General features: G+C 39.1%; 2 protein-coding genes across 2 annotated transcripts; one reads left to right on the forward strand and one right to left on the reverse strand.

Annotated features, from left to right (window-relative positions):
• Positions 1–510: 510 nt before the first annotated feature.
• Positions 511–3,978, forward strand: LOC112192719 (leucine-rich repeat receptor-like protein kinase PXL1). The gene is made up of 2 exons (XM_024332579.2): positions 511–3,225; positions 3,372–3,978. The coding sequence occupies exons 1-2, from the start codon at positions 576–578 to the stop codon at positions 3,779–3,781; spliced, it is 3,060 nt and encodes a 1,019-aa protein (XP_024188347.1). The 5' UTR covers positions 511–575; the 3' UTR covers positions 3,782–3,978.
• A 6-nt stretch (positions 3,979–3,984) lies between these two features.
• Positions 3,985–13,047, reverse strand: LOC112192718 (probable inactive ATP-dependent zinc metalloprotease FTSHI 5, chloroplastic; the record flags this gene model as incomplete). Its single annotated transcript, XM_040516419.1, has 20 exons — positions 3,985–4,364; positions 4,733–4,747; positions 4,951–5,031; positions 5,173–5,280; positions 5,367–5,426; positions 5,856–5,930; positions 6,057–6,242; positions 6,812–6,931; positions 7,473–7,655; positions 7,759–7,887; positions 8,286–8,487; positions 8,957–9,078; positions 9,179–9,352; positions 9,686–9,817; positions 9,920–10,009; positions 10,224–10,493; positions 10,600–10,893; positions 11,032–11,232; positions 11,346–11,811; positions 12,110–13,047. Coding segments are annotated over 20 exons (3,906 nt in total), but the record flags the coding sequence as incomplete, so codon positions are not given.
• Between the last annotated feature and the right edge of the window lie 3,248 nt (positions 13,048–16,295).

Below are 16,295 nucleotides of genomic sequence, written 5' to 3' on the forward strand. Positions count from 1 at the left end.
AAAGAGCACCAAGCTATTGGAATTGAAACTCTTTGGTCTCTTTTGGTTCGCTTTTCTCACTTCATTGTCCAAACTAAACCGGTATAAATAGTTTTGTAAGTATAAAGTAAGATACACAATTCATCTTAAAAAAAATGGTGAACAAAGCAAATCCTGATCAGTTAAAAACTTAAACAGAAGATGGAAAGTACAGCCTTGCACTATAAAATTAGTAGCCATTGTAGTTAGCACCAATATTACTAGTTAATAGTTAAGTACCACTCAAGTTGACCATGATCAATTATGAGAATAAGGAAGTGTATAATCTTCAGTCACTGGAAACACATTCTCTCCATGTTTTGCTGTCTGGGAGATTTCCAATAAGTCCAAACCCTGACAGTCATTGGTTGCATATAATTAGCTGCTTCATATCCCAAGAACCCACGTATTCACAATAACTTAATCCTTAATTTGCTATTTCCTTCTCAAAATCCAACCCATTATATCAATCTGTCTCTTCATCTCTCACTTTGATCCACAATACCCAGAAAATGCCACCCTTTTGTTAACAGAAAACATACCAGAAGAACAACACAATGTCAACCCTTTTGGTGTTCTTCTTCTTCTTTTCCATTGGCCTCTCTCTTATTTTTGCTGAGGAAGCTCAAACTGTACCTAATGATGAACTATCAACCTTGCTATCATTCAAAGCGGGCCTAGTTGATCCAATGGATGGCCTGAAGGATTGGAAAATGCCAAGCAACGCGATCGGGGAAGTTGGTTCACTCCATTGTAACTGGACTGGAGTTATGTGCAACTCCAGAGGCTATGTACAGAAGCTGGACATCTCCAACATGAACATCAGCGGCCTTGTATCGGATCACATTCAAGCCTTAACTAGTCTTTCTGTTTTCAACATTTCTTGCAATGGCTTTACAACATCACTGCCAAAGTCCCTATCCAATCTCACCTCACTGAGCATCATTGATGTGAGTGACAACGACTTTGTTGGTGAGTTCCCAATAGGGCTAGGAAGAGCTTCAGGACTGACTTCAGTCAACGCGTCGAGCAACAACTTTTCAGGGTTTCTTCCAGAGGATCTTGGCAATGCCACTTCACTTGAGAGCCTGGACTTCAGAGGGAGCTACTTTGAAGGTTCAGTTCCAACATCATACAAGAACTTGAGCAAGTTGAAGTTTCTGGGCCTTTCTGGTAACAATCTCACCGGAAACATTCCAAAAGAACTTGGGCAGCTTTCTTCTTTGGAGACTATTATCCTTGGATACAATGAGTTTGTTGGTGAAATCCCCGCGGAGTTTGGCAATCTCACCAATCTTCTGTATCTTGACTTGGCAGTTGGAAGTCTCAGTGGTCAAATCCCACCTGAATTGGTTAGGCTACAAAAACTAACCACAGTTTATTTGTACAAAAACAACTTCACAGGAAAAATCCCACCAGAGATCGGTAACATTACATCTCTAGTGTACCTGGATCTCTCCGATAATAAGATTTCGGGTGAGATTCCAGCTGAGCTTGCAGGGTTGACAAATTTGCAGCTTCTGAACTTAATGTGCAATAGGCTAACAGGTTTGGTACCCACCAAGATTGGGGATTTAACCAACTTAGCTATACTTGAGCTGTGGAAGAATTCTCTGACAGGTCCATTGCCACTGAACCTTGGCAAGAATTCTCCATTGCAATGGCTAGATGTGTCTTCAAATTTCTTATCCGGCGATATCCCACCAGGTTTGTGTGATTCTGGTAATCTCACTAAGCTCATTCTGTTCAACAACTCCTTCTCTGGTTCTATTCCATTAGGCCTTTCAACTTGTTTGTCATTGGTCCGTGTTCGGATGCAAAACAATCTCATTTCAGGAACAATCCCAGTTGGCCTGGGAACACTTCCTAGTCTTCAAAGGCTAGAATTGGCTAAAAACAATCTTACTGGCCAAATTCCTCAGGACATTGCTTTGTCTACATCACTTTCTTTCATTGATGTTTCTTGGAACCACATTGAATCTTCTATTCCTTCTAGCATTCTCTCCATTCCAAATCTCCAAACATTCATGTCTTCCAACAATAACTTGCAAGGCAAACTCCCAGACCAGTTCCAAGATTGCCCGTCGCTGTCAGTGCTTGATATATCAAGCAACCATTTCTCTGGAAACATTCCAGAGGGTATAGCTTCTTGCAAGAAGCTAGTGAGTCTGAGCCTTAGAAGTAACCAGTTCAGCGGTGAGATCCCTAGAGCTATTGCCACAATGCCTACATTATCCATTCTTGATCTGTCCAACAATTCTTTGATAGGTAGAATCCCTGAAAGCTTTGGAAGCTCACCAGCCTTGGAGATGCTTAACTTGTCTTTCAACAGACTTGAGGGTCCAGTGCCGGCAAATGGTATCTTAATGACCATAAATCCCAATGATCTTGTAGGCAATGCCGGTCTCTGTGGAGGCATACTTCCACCTTGTGCTCATAGTTTAGCTGCCACAGCAAGCCGGCATCAGAGCATGCACATCAAACACATCATTACTGGATTCATCATTGGAATTGGAGTCATCTCAACTCTCGGCGTCGCACTTTTCATTGGGAGATGGGTATATAGGAAGTGGTACTTGTATAGCAGCTCTGACGGTTGGTTCAAGAACAGCAGTCAAGAATGGCCTTGGAGGCTAGTAGCATTTCAGAGAATCAACTTCACAAGTAGTGACATTCTTGCTTGCATAAAGGAATCAAATGTCATTGGCATGGGTGGGGCTGGTATTGTTTACAAGGCTGAAGTCCATCGGCCGCATTCAGTTGTGGCAGTTAAGAAGCTATGGAGGCCAGGGACTGACATGGAAAATGGGGAGGACCTATTTGCTGAAGTGAACCTCCTTGGCAGGCTCCGGCATAGGAACATTGTCCGGTTATTAGGGTACCTCCACAATGAAACTGATGTCATTATGGTATCCGAGTACATGCCAAATGGGAACTTAGGTACTGCATTGCATGGAGATCAAGCAGGAAAATTGCTGGTTGATTGGGTTTCAAGGTACAACATAGCAGTTGGGGTAGCACAAGGTCTAAATTATCTTCACCATGACTGTCAGCCACCAGTCATTCACCGAGATATCAAATCAAACAACATTCTGCTCGATAAAAATCTTGACGCCAGAATAGCAGATTTCGGGTTGGCAAGGATGATGATGCACAAGAATGAGACAGTTTCAATCGTGGCAGGGTCTTATGGATACATTGCACCTGGTAAGTTCTTAAGTATATCAATCAAATAGACTATTCTCATTGCACTAACAAAAACCATTCTGTTATACTAGGTAGCCATACTAACTTGAATTCTGTTCTTTGTAGCCATACTAACTTGAATTCTGTTCTTTGTTTTTCTTTTGCAGAATATGGATACGCCATGAAGGTTGATGAAAAGACTGATATCTATAGCTATGGTGTAGTTCTTTTAGAGCTTCTAACTGGAAAAATGCCGGTAGACCCTGCTTTCGGGGAATCTGTGGATGTTGTGGAATTTGTTCGAAAGAAGATGCGAAACAAAAGAGCTTTAGAAGAAGCGCTAGACTCCAGCATCGCCGGAGAATGCAAGCATGTCCGGGAAGAAATGCTTCTTGTTCTCAGAATCGCACTACTTTGTACTGCAAAGCTACCGAAAGACAGGCCATCAATGAGAGATATAATCACAATGCTGGGAGAGGCAAAGCCAAGGAGGAAAAGCATTTCTGAGAATTGGGACCAAAAGACTCGCAAGGAGAAGCCGATCTTTAGCACCTCACCAGTCATAGGACTTATTTAGGAAAATTGTTCTCAAGCTTATTTTTTTGCTTATGAGTATCATTCAACTTTTCCATGTACATTTTCCTTCAATATTTGCATAGAGAAAGAAAACCTACAGTAGTTTTATTGGAATCTGTACCTCCATAATTGGAATTGGTAAAAGTCGGGTCCTGCATTTGTCTCGGACGAAGAAATACGAAAAGATGTAGTTTCAAATATATCTATCTATCAATGTATCATTCTATTAACAATTTCGATTGCAATGTTGCATGTTCAACAGGTAATACAGTAAGGATTTCTACTCGGGCTGAGAAGGAAAACTGTGGCCTCTTCTCAAGCCACAACTATTTCCTCTATAACTGGCTTACATCTCTAATGCCAAACAAATTTTAAATACATTAAAAGAATGTGATGTGATGATAACGAGGATCAAATTGAACATCAACATTCATGGAATCTCATTGGAAACAAGAGTCTCCTATCTTCGTGCCAAAATATGTATTGGTTCTACAAGCTGCCTATTTCTCAGAAATCTATGCTGCTCAAGTTAAAAGCACAGTGGCTGATACATCCCCACCTTCAAGAAAGCTGCCAGACAATGTCTACAAAAAAGGAAGAATACCAATTCAAAATTACTTCATGAGAAGTGAACAGGTTACAGGTGAAATGAGTAATATGTGCATTTTCCGTATGAGGTACTAGTTTGCATGAAACATCTTAACCCACTCAACCTACCAGAAAGTTCCCTAATTATTTAAAACTTCCACATCAAACGTGTTCAGAAAAGGGTTGGGATTTAACAAGTTCAGAAGGTTCAAGGGAAAGCAAAGGAGTTTCCCTGTGCGCGCAGGAAAGAGTATTATATAGCAACATACGGAGTTTTATAACAGCTATCTGGGATAGATGTCAAGCTTTTTCTTCTTCCTCTTTTGAAATAGTGAACTTAAATTTCTCTCTTTCCTTTTCTTACCCTTTGTGTGTGAACCTGGTGAAAACATGGCAAGCAAGCAATTCAACTAGGAAAAAGAAAACAAAAACTAAATAAACAACTTTCGCTAACACGCAAATCGTTCAATAATGCAATACTAAAATGTCTGAAGAGCACAATAAACTTCATACAATTAACAAAAAGAAATTCTAAACTTCATACCATCAGTATTAGATAACTACTAAGAAATTAGAAAATACCTCTCTATCATGAGCTCCAGAAAGGAAAAAAGGCTCCTTCTCTCGAACCCCACCATTTTCTTCAAAAATCCTTCCTAGATCCTGCCAATAGAAAGAAAAGACCATGAATAACAGATAATAATAAAAAATATATAAGAAATGTAATCTGTAGGTTCCAAAATATTATAGGATTGAATGAGGAGTTTTGAAAAGGTAGCAATCAAAATGAACATCGCTTTTTACCTTTGCAGTCAAGATTTCAAACTCAAGCAACTCCTCAACCATCTTTTCAAGAACTCGACGATTTCGATGGAGCATTTCTTTAGCTTTATAATATGCTAAATCATGGATCTACAAAATAAGAAAGCATTACTAGGGAAAGTTATATCAACATAGAGTAATTGCTTAAAACAAAATAATAGTCATAGTTGTCATACCTTTTCAACTTTAACTGCCATATCATACTCATGGTTATTCCCCATGCTTAAAGCAGTAGACTGTACCAAAGAGAACATGTTAGGACTTCAACATTTATCCTTTATGGGGAAATTTGATAGATTATGGAATGCAAAGTAAACATTGCAATTCACTACCTCATTCTAAATTTCCAGCAAAATTGATGTTTTTTGAGAGGGGCATATTTTAACAAAAATATATAGAGTAATCAACCAAACTGAAAAGGCAAAACAGTACAGAAAACAAAAGCAACTCTAGACAACAAATACAATATTATAACTAAAAAGAACAAACAGAGGTCTGGATGCTAAAGAAGCTCATATTAACAAAACCTTTCCAGTTAGAAGCTCAATATCCCTATTTTAACAAAATGAATAAGGGAAAATAGAATCAAAGAAGTTTTAGACGGCACATGAGAAATATCTATATCAAGTCATGACCAACTCTTGAATGCAAATAAAGAAGAATACCGCATTGCTGTGATAATATATTGCAGGACTATCATCAGGTCCCCACCCATACTGAATAACCATCCGTGTAGCTATCTGTTGCAAATTGAGTAAAAGAGTGAAGGCAATTAGAGAAATGATTATGCATTGCATATCCTCTAAGATTATTTTTTGCTTTACATTAATACCCTTGAAAAGCAAAAAGCATAGAATGAATTCAACCTCCTGTGCTTGCGTTAACTCTGAAGAAGAAAGCAAGTTCTCCTCCCCAAAAGGGAGTAGCATTTGTGCTGCAATGTGCGAACCAAAACAAAATACGAGCTTCTTTTCAAGGTATGATCTTGATTCAGCATTTCCATTCCCAGAACCTTCATTTCTCGCCTTGGTTATTTTTGTACATCCGATTCCCTGTAGAAGAAGGCTAAATTACTGGTGTTCATTTAGATTTAATTCCATAAAAATGACATTGTTAACATCATCCCCTCCCACAAACTTATAAATTGGACACCTTTCAAGGTTTCACAATTTGTTCGGGACTAAGAGAAGAGAACTCAAGCTACAAAATTTAAATTCACCATTCATGGATAAGGCTGCATTATAAAACCAATTCAATAACGAAGAAAAACAAGTAGCTATACCATGACACAGTTGGACAATGGACTTCCTACTTTTCTTTGCAATACAAAAGTCCAGCCTAGTTCTCATCTAGTTCTCCTACTTCTACTTTCAATTAGCTGAGAGGTACAAACTTTTAAATTTTTTAGATAGATGAATAAAAACAGTAAGAGCATATTGGTGTAACTTATAATGCATCTATAACATATTTGAGCCATCATATCAGAATCAGAGAAAAGCAAATAGCCAATTTCAGCATTTTTGAGGAAGACAACTGGAAGATAAAGATAAAAGAGTTACAATTTACGCACAAAATACTTATAGAGATATAATAGGATGTCGATATAGAGAAGGAGGCAAACCTGCCAAGACAATGGCTCCAGCCATATATTGTCTACAACATCAAAGTTTGGCAACAGAAGGGCAATGAGACCGCGACCTGCAGCCCAGACAGCATGAGGGAACTTGGTCTCCCTCGTCCACTGGAAAGTTAATGAACTTATGTTAATTCACTGTCTTGCAGAAACAAATGGAACCTAAGCTTCCATCCCAACTCTATGAGTATGAAAAAAGGAGTGAATTCCAGGAGTAAAATAAACTGACAATTTATTTTCTTGGATAATAACAAAGGTCATCAGTGAAAAAAAATAAATCAGCATTTTTTTGAGAAATTAAAAAAAAAATCTCAATAAATAGAGCATAGACAACAAACTGCATTGATAACTTCAGTCTAAGCTGCCTACTATGCTGGGATTAAACAGGAGATATAGGAGAAATCATTTGACACAGTGAAAACTTTGGAAGAGAAAATTATACTTCACCAAGCTATTTGCACTTTCGCAGCTAACTAATGAAAAGCAAGTATATTGAAACAACTAATTTACTTTAAATTAAATAAGAACACAGAGTTGCACCAATATTAATGTACAAATGAGATGAGAGAATTTAATGATGCATAGTATTAGCTTTACACAAGTAAAGCAATGTTAGTTTACAACCAAAATGCATAAGATAACCTATTACCTCAAGAGGAGGGTTTAGAAGTTCTATTCCATTGCTTATCTGACCATATGGCTCCATTAGATCAACCACACTCTGCAGGTCTTCTTTAGTCAATGTTAGCCCCAGATGATTCACCAGCATTTTGCTTAGCTTCTTCGCAATTTTGGTTTTCCGCACTCCTTTTGGAATAATGCTGCTGAAAGTCTGCAAAAAGCAATAAGGATTACCCATTACGTTTTGAAAAATGCATCAAGGCTTAAAAAGATAAAAAATAGAGAGAGAGAGAACAGCATCAATTGCGCCTTACCGCAAACCAACTACTGTAGCTCATAAGCTCATCTGTATCGAGAAACTTGCTCCTAAAGGCACTACCTTCCAACGATGCAGGTACCAGCTTTAATTCTATAGGCCTTAAAAGAGCAGTCTTTTCAGCAACCTGAATGTATAGAATGTTGCCATGTGAAGAAAAGATTATAACAAAAGATATCAAGGATAAATAACATATAATAAAGGTTCTAGATTGGTCACAGATAGAAGTATCAGAAATTAATATAGATAGAAGGACTGGTACGAGTAATCAAAGTCCTAGAAGCCACAAGTCACCAAAAGAGATTATATGATTTGAGACTATATTCAGGCAATGATGTGAACATTGACATAACTCTCAGAGGACATATATAACAACCACAATGCAATGAGAAAACTGACAGCTGCAGCAACCATCCTCACACATGTGCACACTACTAAATTACCAATCCACTCAGAATTCTCATGAACCTCAATAACAGCTTTAGTGCGAAAACAAATAGGCTAAGAACTGATTCAGCATTTTACCTTTCTCCAGTCTACAAAATCGATGAGCTCATTATCCATTGTTTCTTTTGCAGCTATGTGTAATATCTTCTCCCTTTCTGCTTGAGTTGGCCTTTGAAGATGAAATACTCTATCCATGCGACCAGGCCGCTTTAAGGCATCATCAATTTGCTTGAGATTTCCAGTAGTAGCCATCAATACAACCCCATCTTGTTTCTCAAACCTGCAGAAAGTGTAAAATTAATTGAGAAACAGAAACACGCAGACCATGCCCTGTTGAGTAACATAGTTTGACTTAAAGATTATTAGCTACACAAACAGAGATGAGCACAGGAAGGAACATCAAGAAGCTGCAAACTTAAAAGACTTACAAAAATAAAAATAGTAAAAACTGAGAGGAGTTTGAAACGTAAGAGAGAATGTGCCTATCAGCCTATGTCCATGTCTGATAAGTTTGTAAGGATTTATCTATACATTTCAAACAGACAAATGCCCAGTGGTTTATTGTTCAATAGAACGAAGGATTTAGTCAAGTGAAGTTCATTTTGTTTCCTTCCTAGTCCACATAAACTACTTCATTTTACACCTCTGGATATGTTCTGTAACTTTTAGCTAAAATCACTTCACATTATTAGCTAAAGAATTTATTCAAGGTTGTTATTCCAATGAATGAAACAAGAGATGAAAGTTACCCATCAAGTTCCACAAGCAGTTGATTGATAAAAGCTTCATGATCCTGATTTTTAGTGTGAATGAATTTGCCTCGAACACCAGCAAAGAGGTCAAAATCCTCCACAAATATGATAACAGGTGCCTAACACGACGAAAAAGTAACTCAGCAAAAAATAGAAAAGTCAAGGAACTCATCTCTTTTTTTCAAGTAAATAAGGAGAAGCAATTATTATAAAGTTTACCAATTCTCTGGCTGTTTGAAACAGCTCTCTAACATTAGATGCACTTTGCCCAACCCATAGTCCAGCCTCCAACTCTTGAGCTTTAATGTTAACAACAGGCACCCTAGCTTGAGCAGCTATAGCCAGTGCTAGAGATGTCTTTCCTGTTCCCCTCTCACCCACAATTAGAACTCCCTGGAATATGAAATAAATGAATTCAGATATCCACCCTGGCAACTAACAGAACCATAATTGTATGTCCTTGTAATGGAAGCCTCTAATTTCTTACTTTAAAAAAAGATAGAAAAAAAAAAAGAAAGAAAAAAAGAGGTCAATAGATGCTCCTAGCAGAAGATAGCATTCGAGTATCATGTATATTGCTTGCAGAAACTTGCTTGCTTCTTTAATTCTCAAACTACCATTGAAAAGCCGATTACCTATAGTAGTATGGAACCTAAATTTTGGACTACTCTGAAGAAAATACTGGGATATCTATCAACTATATTGGGCATAGTCTGCATAACCTACCCGAGGTGCGCGGGCACCCATTTCTTGAAAGGCTCCAGGATTTTTAAGAAATGCCACAACTTCATTGATTTCCTCTTTCATGGATTCAATACTCGCAAAGTCCTTCAATGGTATTGGTGGGTTCTTTACCCTCTGCAAACCAGCCATAGATCTCACAGGTCAATATCTCAAAATTCAGTTAGTTATTAAAATACAAGAAAACCACTGGAAATGACAAAAGTTCCAAGTATGAACCTTCATTTGGTCAAAAGCACGTGTTATAGGATCAACACCAGCCTTTTTGTTCTGTTTAACTTTCCTCACCCGATAATTAAGATAGTATTTCTGCAAGATATCAGAAAAACAGAGTATTGATTAAAAGATGTTGTGGAGCTATTTATGGCAAAAAAAATAAGACCATTTCTGAGTGAAGTCTTCATTACAAATTTCAGACAAAAAAAAAAAGTTTATGATGGATAGTCATCTATGTTCCAGTAAAGCCCATGTCTTTCATAAATAAGATGGAAACAGCAACATATAGAACGGTAAAGAGCAATACCACTCTCTTCAACTTATCCCTGTTTGGATCAGTGCGTATTGGCCCATAACCAAGAACAGTTGGTACTTCTCTCTTCAGGAAACCAAAAACATGAAACACAATGTATCCATACGCAACGGTTCTAATGAGAAACCAAATGTACCATTGGATATCATCCGTTTTTCTGGATTTGTAATTTGTTTCTGCCTCAGATTGCCATTTCAAGTACCACGTTGAGTCAACAGCTTGATCAATTTCCTCAGGCCATGCCATCCCCAACTGTATCCTTACCTGTCATGGGAAATATGGCAGAACTTAGAACAACAATGATAATTATACATTATAATAATAAAGTTATAAAACTAGGCATATAACTGGTGAGTTAGGAGGAGCATACATAGTAGGGTAGTATAAGCTCCACAATAGGAAACACTATTGTCATCATTATGTCGTCGTTTATATTTCTAAATTTCTGCATAACCCAATCTCTTGCATACGATACTATTGTTGTCTTCCACAATGCATTAAGACATTGGTGAGACAGCCTGACAGTCAAGAGAAATTGTTGACGGAAATTCAACTCAGACAAAGGGATCCACATCAGGTGAACAGCAGTTGGAATACCACAGGCAAGCATTTTCATGTACAACCCATCAAACCCTCCAAAATCTTCGAAGAGCATTTCATATTCCTGAATGAGAATTTTCAAAATTAGAAACATAAATGAAAATAACATAACGCAACAGTTTTTTTTTTTTTTTTGCTTAAGAAGAAAACATGGATTTTATTACTGAAGTAATAGATTGAGGGAAGTATACTAATGTGTTACCTTAATGTCAACATAATATTCCTTGTCATCACCCTTGAGTGCAATGTACATGGCAGCCCAATCATGCCTAATACGAGCATGCTCCACCAGTTTCTTTGAGACGGCAAAAGGAACAGCCACTGGGTCCATTTCCCACCTATTTTTTTCCTCATTGTACCAAGTCTTTGACACCAGCCTATCTCGGTCCAGAAGAATTAGTTCCTGAGAATCGTCATTTGTTATATGGCGGAGAATATAAGTCTACCAAACAAATACATTCAACTTACTTGAGAAAACAATAATAACAAGAGTGAAGATGATGAAGCAATAGCTACCTGTCTTTTGGCCACGTACTGTTTACCAAAATCAACGTCTTCTATGAGATTTCTTTTCAGGTCTGCCTTAGCTTCTTCACGCCACTTCTTCCACCCATGGTATAAATGGAGGCCAGCAGCTTTAGGGACGACAACCTCCTTCTCTCCAAACATCCACTTCAACTCAACTTCTGGAAAGCCCTTCAGCACCTCATCTTCTGGTGTTTGTACAAGATACCGCTTTTCATCGCCAAATTTTTTCACTTTCTTCCTTATTTGAGACTCAGCCTTTATCTGCAGCTTCCTTGACTCCTCAAGGCCATTTTTTATATTGTGAGCAAACTCCGTTGAAGTAAACAAAGGTCCCACATCATCAACTTCCACAACATTCGGCAGAATCGTTTGCTCCAAAAGACTTCTTTGCGTGTTTTCCAAATCTTTCTGTATATCAGATTTAGAAAGCTTGGTAACGGATTTTTTTGGCACACTGCAACCACATAACAACTGATACTCACACAACGAATTCATACTATAGTCTCTTCTTCCAAAAAGAAATCGAACGCAATGCAACATTGGTAGAAATGCAGCCGATCAAACAAAAACAGTCGAATACTATTGAATGTGGTGATTTCATTTTATCGAAACTACAAACACACTAGGCATACATATAGTATGTTGAATACAGTATACTGAGTGCAATTTCTCAACAAACAAAAAAGCTATAATCTTTCATATCATTTTCGCTCCAATTCGAATTCATAAACACAAACTATGATAATGCCTACCTTTCAACACTCTTCCTCCTCATTTGGCGGGTAAAACTCTGCACCAACTGCTCACACTCCCTCTCAATAAAACAAAGCTCCCTAACTCCATAGCTCAACGCCAGCGTCTCCCTCCTCGAAATCTCATCCTCAATCTCTCCCACACTCTCCCAAACCTCACTATACTCCTCCTCCAACCTCCCCACCCTCTCCTCCATCCTCTCCACCCTCTCCTTCCCCTCCCCCTTACCGGAATCATCTCGCAACACCGCCTTCTCAATCTCCCTCCTCGCCTTCACCACCTCCACCACAATCTCATCGGACCGCCTCACCAGCCCCTCCTTGCTCCTCCTCAACCTCGTCAGCTCCACCTGCACCGCACTCAATATCTCCCCTTGCAACTCTTCCTTCTTCGCCCTCACCGCCCGCCACGCCTCCTCCACCGCCTTCAAATCCCCCTTCCCAACCCTAGCCTCCTCCGCTCTCCTCACCAGCACCGCCGCCGTCTCCAGCAGCCTCTTACTGACCTCCGCGTAGCCCTCACTCTCGTAACTCACCTCCTTCTTCTCCTCCACCACCGCCGCCGACGGAGCCGCGACCACCGCGATCGCCGGCCGGAACGGAGCGAAGCCGATGCCGAAACAGACCGCGGCGAGCACCACCTGCCTTGCGACCGCGAGAATCGGGCTTTCTTCGTGCTTTGAGCTCGAGGAAGGTTCTGGAGAGACGAATGGTTTGGGAGTGTGACGAATTGGAGAGGTTCTGGAGGATTTGGTTTGGAATTTGATGCGGCGGTTGGGCGCGAGAAGTGAGGAGGAGGGGGGTTGCGGTGAGGGGTGAAGAGATTGGGGAGGGGACGGAGAGAGTGAATGGAGTCCATGATGAGTGAGAGAAGAGGTGACTATGGGAATGGAGTGATGGAGGTGAAGATGATGATGCGCATTGTTGTTGGTAATGGATCAGAGTTGAGAGCTGAAGTTGAAGAAGCTCTAGGAGTGAAGTGAGCAAGGGGTTTAAATTTTGGGTGTTTGGGTTTTTATTTATCTCTTCAAAATAATGAAAAATAAAACAAAATACAAATTGGTGGGAGTTTTTTTTTTTTTTTAATCAAAAAATGGATTTCGTTAATAATTTATTGACAATACATTTAAGGGCTAAAGTGGGCTCGTTAAAAATTATGCCCGATATAAGCAAGTAAAAAAAGTACCACGCTCCTAATATCAACTAGCAAATTTTTGAAAGTTGATTTTTTGTCATGCTGTTTGTTCATATATAACAACAAATTATCATTGTTTACCTATAGTTACATCCTCCAAAGTTGCATTTGAGAAGGATTAAGCTATCATCTGTAAAAAAAGAAGTGAGAAATATCTCAATCGAGCATTTGATCCTATGGTCACACCATGAATCTCTCTCTCTCTTTCTCTCTAAAATAAGGTTGATAGGCTTTTAGAATATAAAAGAAATAAGAAGGGAGAAAGGGGATCTCTTTGCCTCAAACCTCTGGTAGGCCTAACATTTCCAACAGACTGCCCTTGCCAAAGTATCGAAAAAGTAACTATTTTAACAAATCTCATAATCAAGTTCACTCATCCAACAACAAACCCTAGCTTAAGCATCAGTCGTTCAAAAAAGAACCACTGCACCTGATCATTTGCTTTGCTTATATCAAGTTTGAGCACAACCACCACAGGTGTCGAGTTGGTAAGAGCCTCCAGGTGTGGAACCCTCATACCCGGGTTCGAATCCCGTCGACGCTTATTGGAGTTAAATCCCAATATATTCTTGGTGGCCAGGAGGGATGAAGCGTTCTGACAAGATCCCCCGAGCACGGATTAGTTTCTGAGCCTAAGAAGCCTTTGAGGACACCGTGTGATTGAACAATAAAAAAAAAAAAAGTTTGAGCACAATCCTTAGTTCCACTGGATTCTGATTTGCACGAATACTATGTACGAATTCAAAGGCCGCAATGACATTGTCATGAATGAGGAATGCTAGCCCTAATTTATGTTTGACTTTATTAAATGCTCTATATTAATATGAATAATAAAAACTCTTGAATCTTTTATTTTTCTAACGTTTTTTCCATTTCTTCTATTTCCTAAGTTTTTCAACGAAAGTTTTCTTTCATTTATTTGGTCATGTTCCATAATACTGAGACTTTTTAAACATTTTTTTGTATAAAACCCAAAAAAACAAAAAGAAACAAAAATAATAATAAAAAATAAAATGATAAAGCTCACTAACATGGTAGCTGCAATTTTTGTTTTTTTTTTTTTTTTAACATTCTCTTTGATATATGTATATAAGTAAAGCAAACGTTTTGGCCATTTTTTTGGTTTCAATTCTGTCTTTTTTCTTTTTGGGAAAAAAATTTGAAGTATGTTCTTAAACATATATGTACGTATTTACAATATGTATGAATTTCTTATGTAAATACATATGTAAGCCCACAAGAGTATATAAATTGCAAATAAAAAGGATTCACAAAAAAAAAAAAAGTTGAGAAACTAAAATTAATTACTTAATTAAATGCATGTGAAATTAAATAATGGTAAAAAGGAGAAGTGAAAACTTGTCTTTTAATTGTATTAATTATTTAAATTTTTTAGATAATGAAATACACGTGACATACAATAAATAAAAAAGGTAGAAAGGAAACAATTGGAGGGGGAGGTTGCTAACCGTCATGAATTTGTCTCCCTTTAACCTTGGTATGGTGAAATCATTTGTGGTAGAACTTCCTTCAATCTATTGACCATTGTCCTGAAAATGAGTTTTTAGATGACATGCCGAAAATGTGTAACATTATACGGATAGGAATGAGCGCAATTAAAATGTGTGATTTACTTGAGACACGTCTGCACCTTCGTTCAGTACAGCCAAACTTGGAACATTGCCAATTTGATAACTTTCAATCTCCCGATGCTTTACCCAAACTAAAAATATCTCTCCATCACGTACCCCCAAAACTTCCAATCCAGTCTGAAATAATTGTCTCTTCACATGATTCCTTCCCCAGTCCATAATGGCTCGAACTGAAGTCTTCTGTTCCTCCGCCTTCCATGCTGAACCAACTGACCTTCTGTATCAAACATCAAAGCCAAATGATCTGACCCTCCTGGATCAATATGTCTCTCAATTTGGGTTTGGGTTTTTATTTATCTCTTCAGAGAAATGAAAAATAAAATAAAATAGAAATTTGTGAAAGGCTTTTATCGACGAATATTCGGCAATTTTTTTGAGGGCAACGGAAGACTAATCCATTGATAGAAATCATGACGACCTCACTCGGTCAAGCATGAAGGGTACAAATACCCCTCATATTACAATGCATGCTCACGAAGAGAATAAATCCAAAAGAAAACCAAAGAAACTAAAGTCTCTACTCCAACAAGACTAAAATCCTAAAGGAACTGCAGAAAACAAAATACAGAATTTGAAAAAAACTCCCTAACCCTACCATGCCCTAACATGGAGCCACTGTCTTGAACATCTTGACGCCTAAGACCCTCTTGGTGTACGTCGCAACAAACAACACAGCCACAGCAACACGCTAGAAACAAAAGTAGGACTAAGAGCAGGACAAAACCACCTCCCAAAAAGCCCAAACCAAACCAAACCGAAACAAGAGAGAAAAGGGGAACTGGACAGAGGCCCAGTTCACCAGATTGCATCCGCAGCCCAGAAAGGCAATGACCCAAAGCCCACTGCTGAAACCCTACGTCCCCATCACCCAAGTTGGCCAGATCTGATCCTTCCAGGAGGCAATCCCCACTCATCACCGCTCCGGTGGCCGACCGCGGCACTCCACCATCAGACCAATCTGGAAGAGACTGCGCCTTGGGCCTAACCTGGAAGACAACCGCACCTGTTGTCGAAGGAACCTGAAAGCCAAACCAGCACCGCCTTCAAGTACCTCCTCCGGCAACCCGATCAAAAACCTTGCCGCTAAGACAATATCCACACACCACCGGCGCCGAGTCCTTGTTCCCAAGACCCTTGTTGCGACCACAACGATCAAAGACCACCTCTTACCGATCTACACCCGAGATCCGAACTAGAAAACTTGATCCTCCGGTTCCAAAGCCGTACCACCAAAGCAGAAGCGACCCAAGCAGCAGGTTAACACCTACCCTACACGACCAGCGAGCACCGAACGTCGTTGCCGCCGCCGCCTACCACGCAAGCCCAGGGTTTGCAGAGA

The sequence above is a fragment of the Rosa chinensis genome, chromosome 3 (assembly GCF_002994745.2).
Source record: "Rosa chinensis cultivar Old Blush chromosome 3, RchiOBHm-V2, whole genome shotgun sequence".
Classification (NCBI taxonomy): Eukaryota; Viridiplantae; Streptophyta; class Magnoliopsida; order Rosales; family Rosaceae; genus Rosa; species Rosa chinensis.

Excerpts from the sequence above, each read along its gene's own strand:
- LOC112192719 (XM_024332579.2), top strand. The coding sequence starts at position 576 with ATGTCAACCCTTTTGGTGTTCTTCTTCTTCTTTTCCATTGGCCTCTCT. Across the intron at positions 3,226-3,371 it reads TTATGGATACATTGCACCTG|AATATGGATACGCCATGAAG; the intron begins GTAAGTTCTTAA and ends TTTCTTTTGCAG.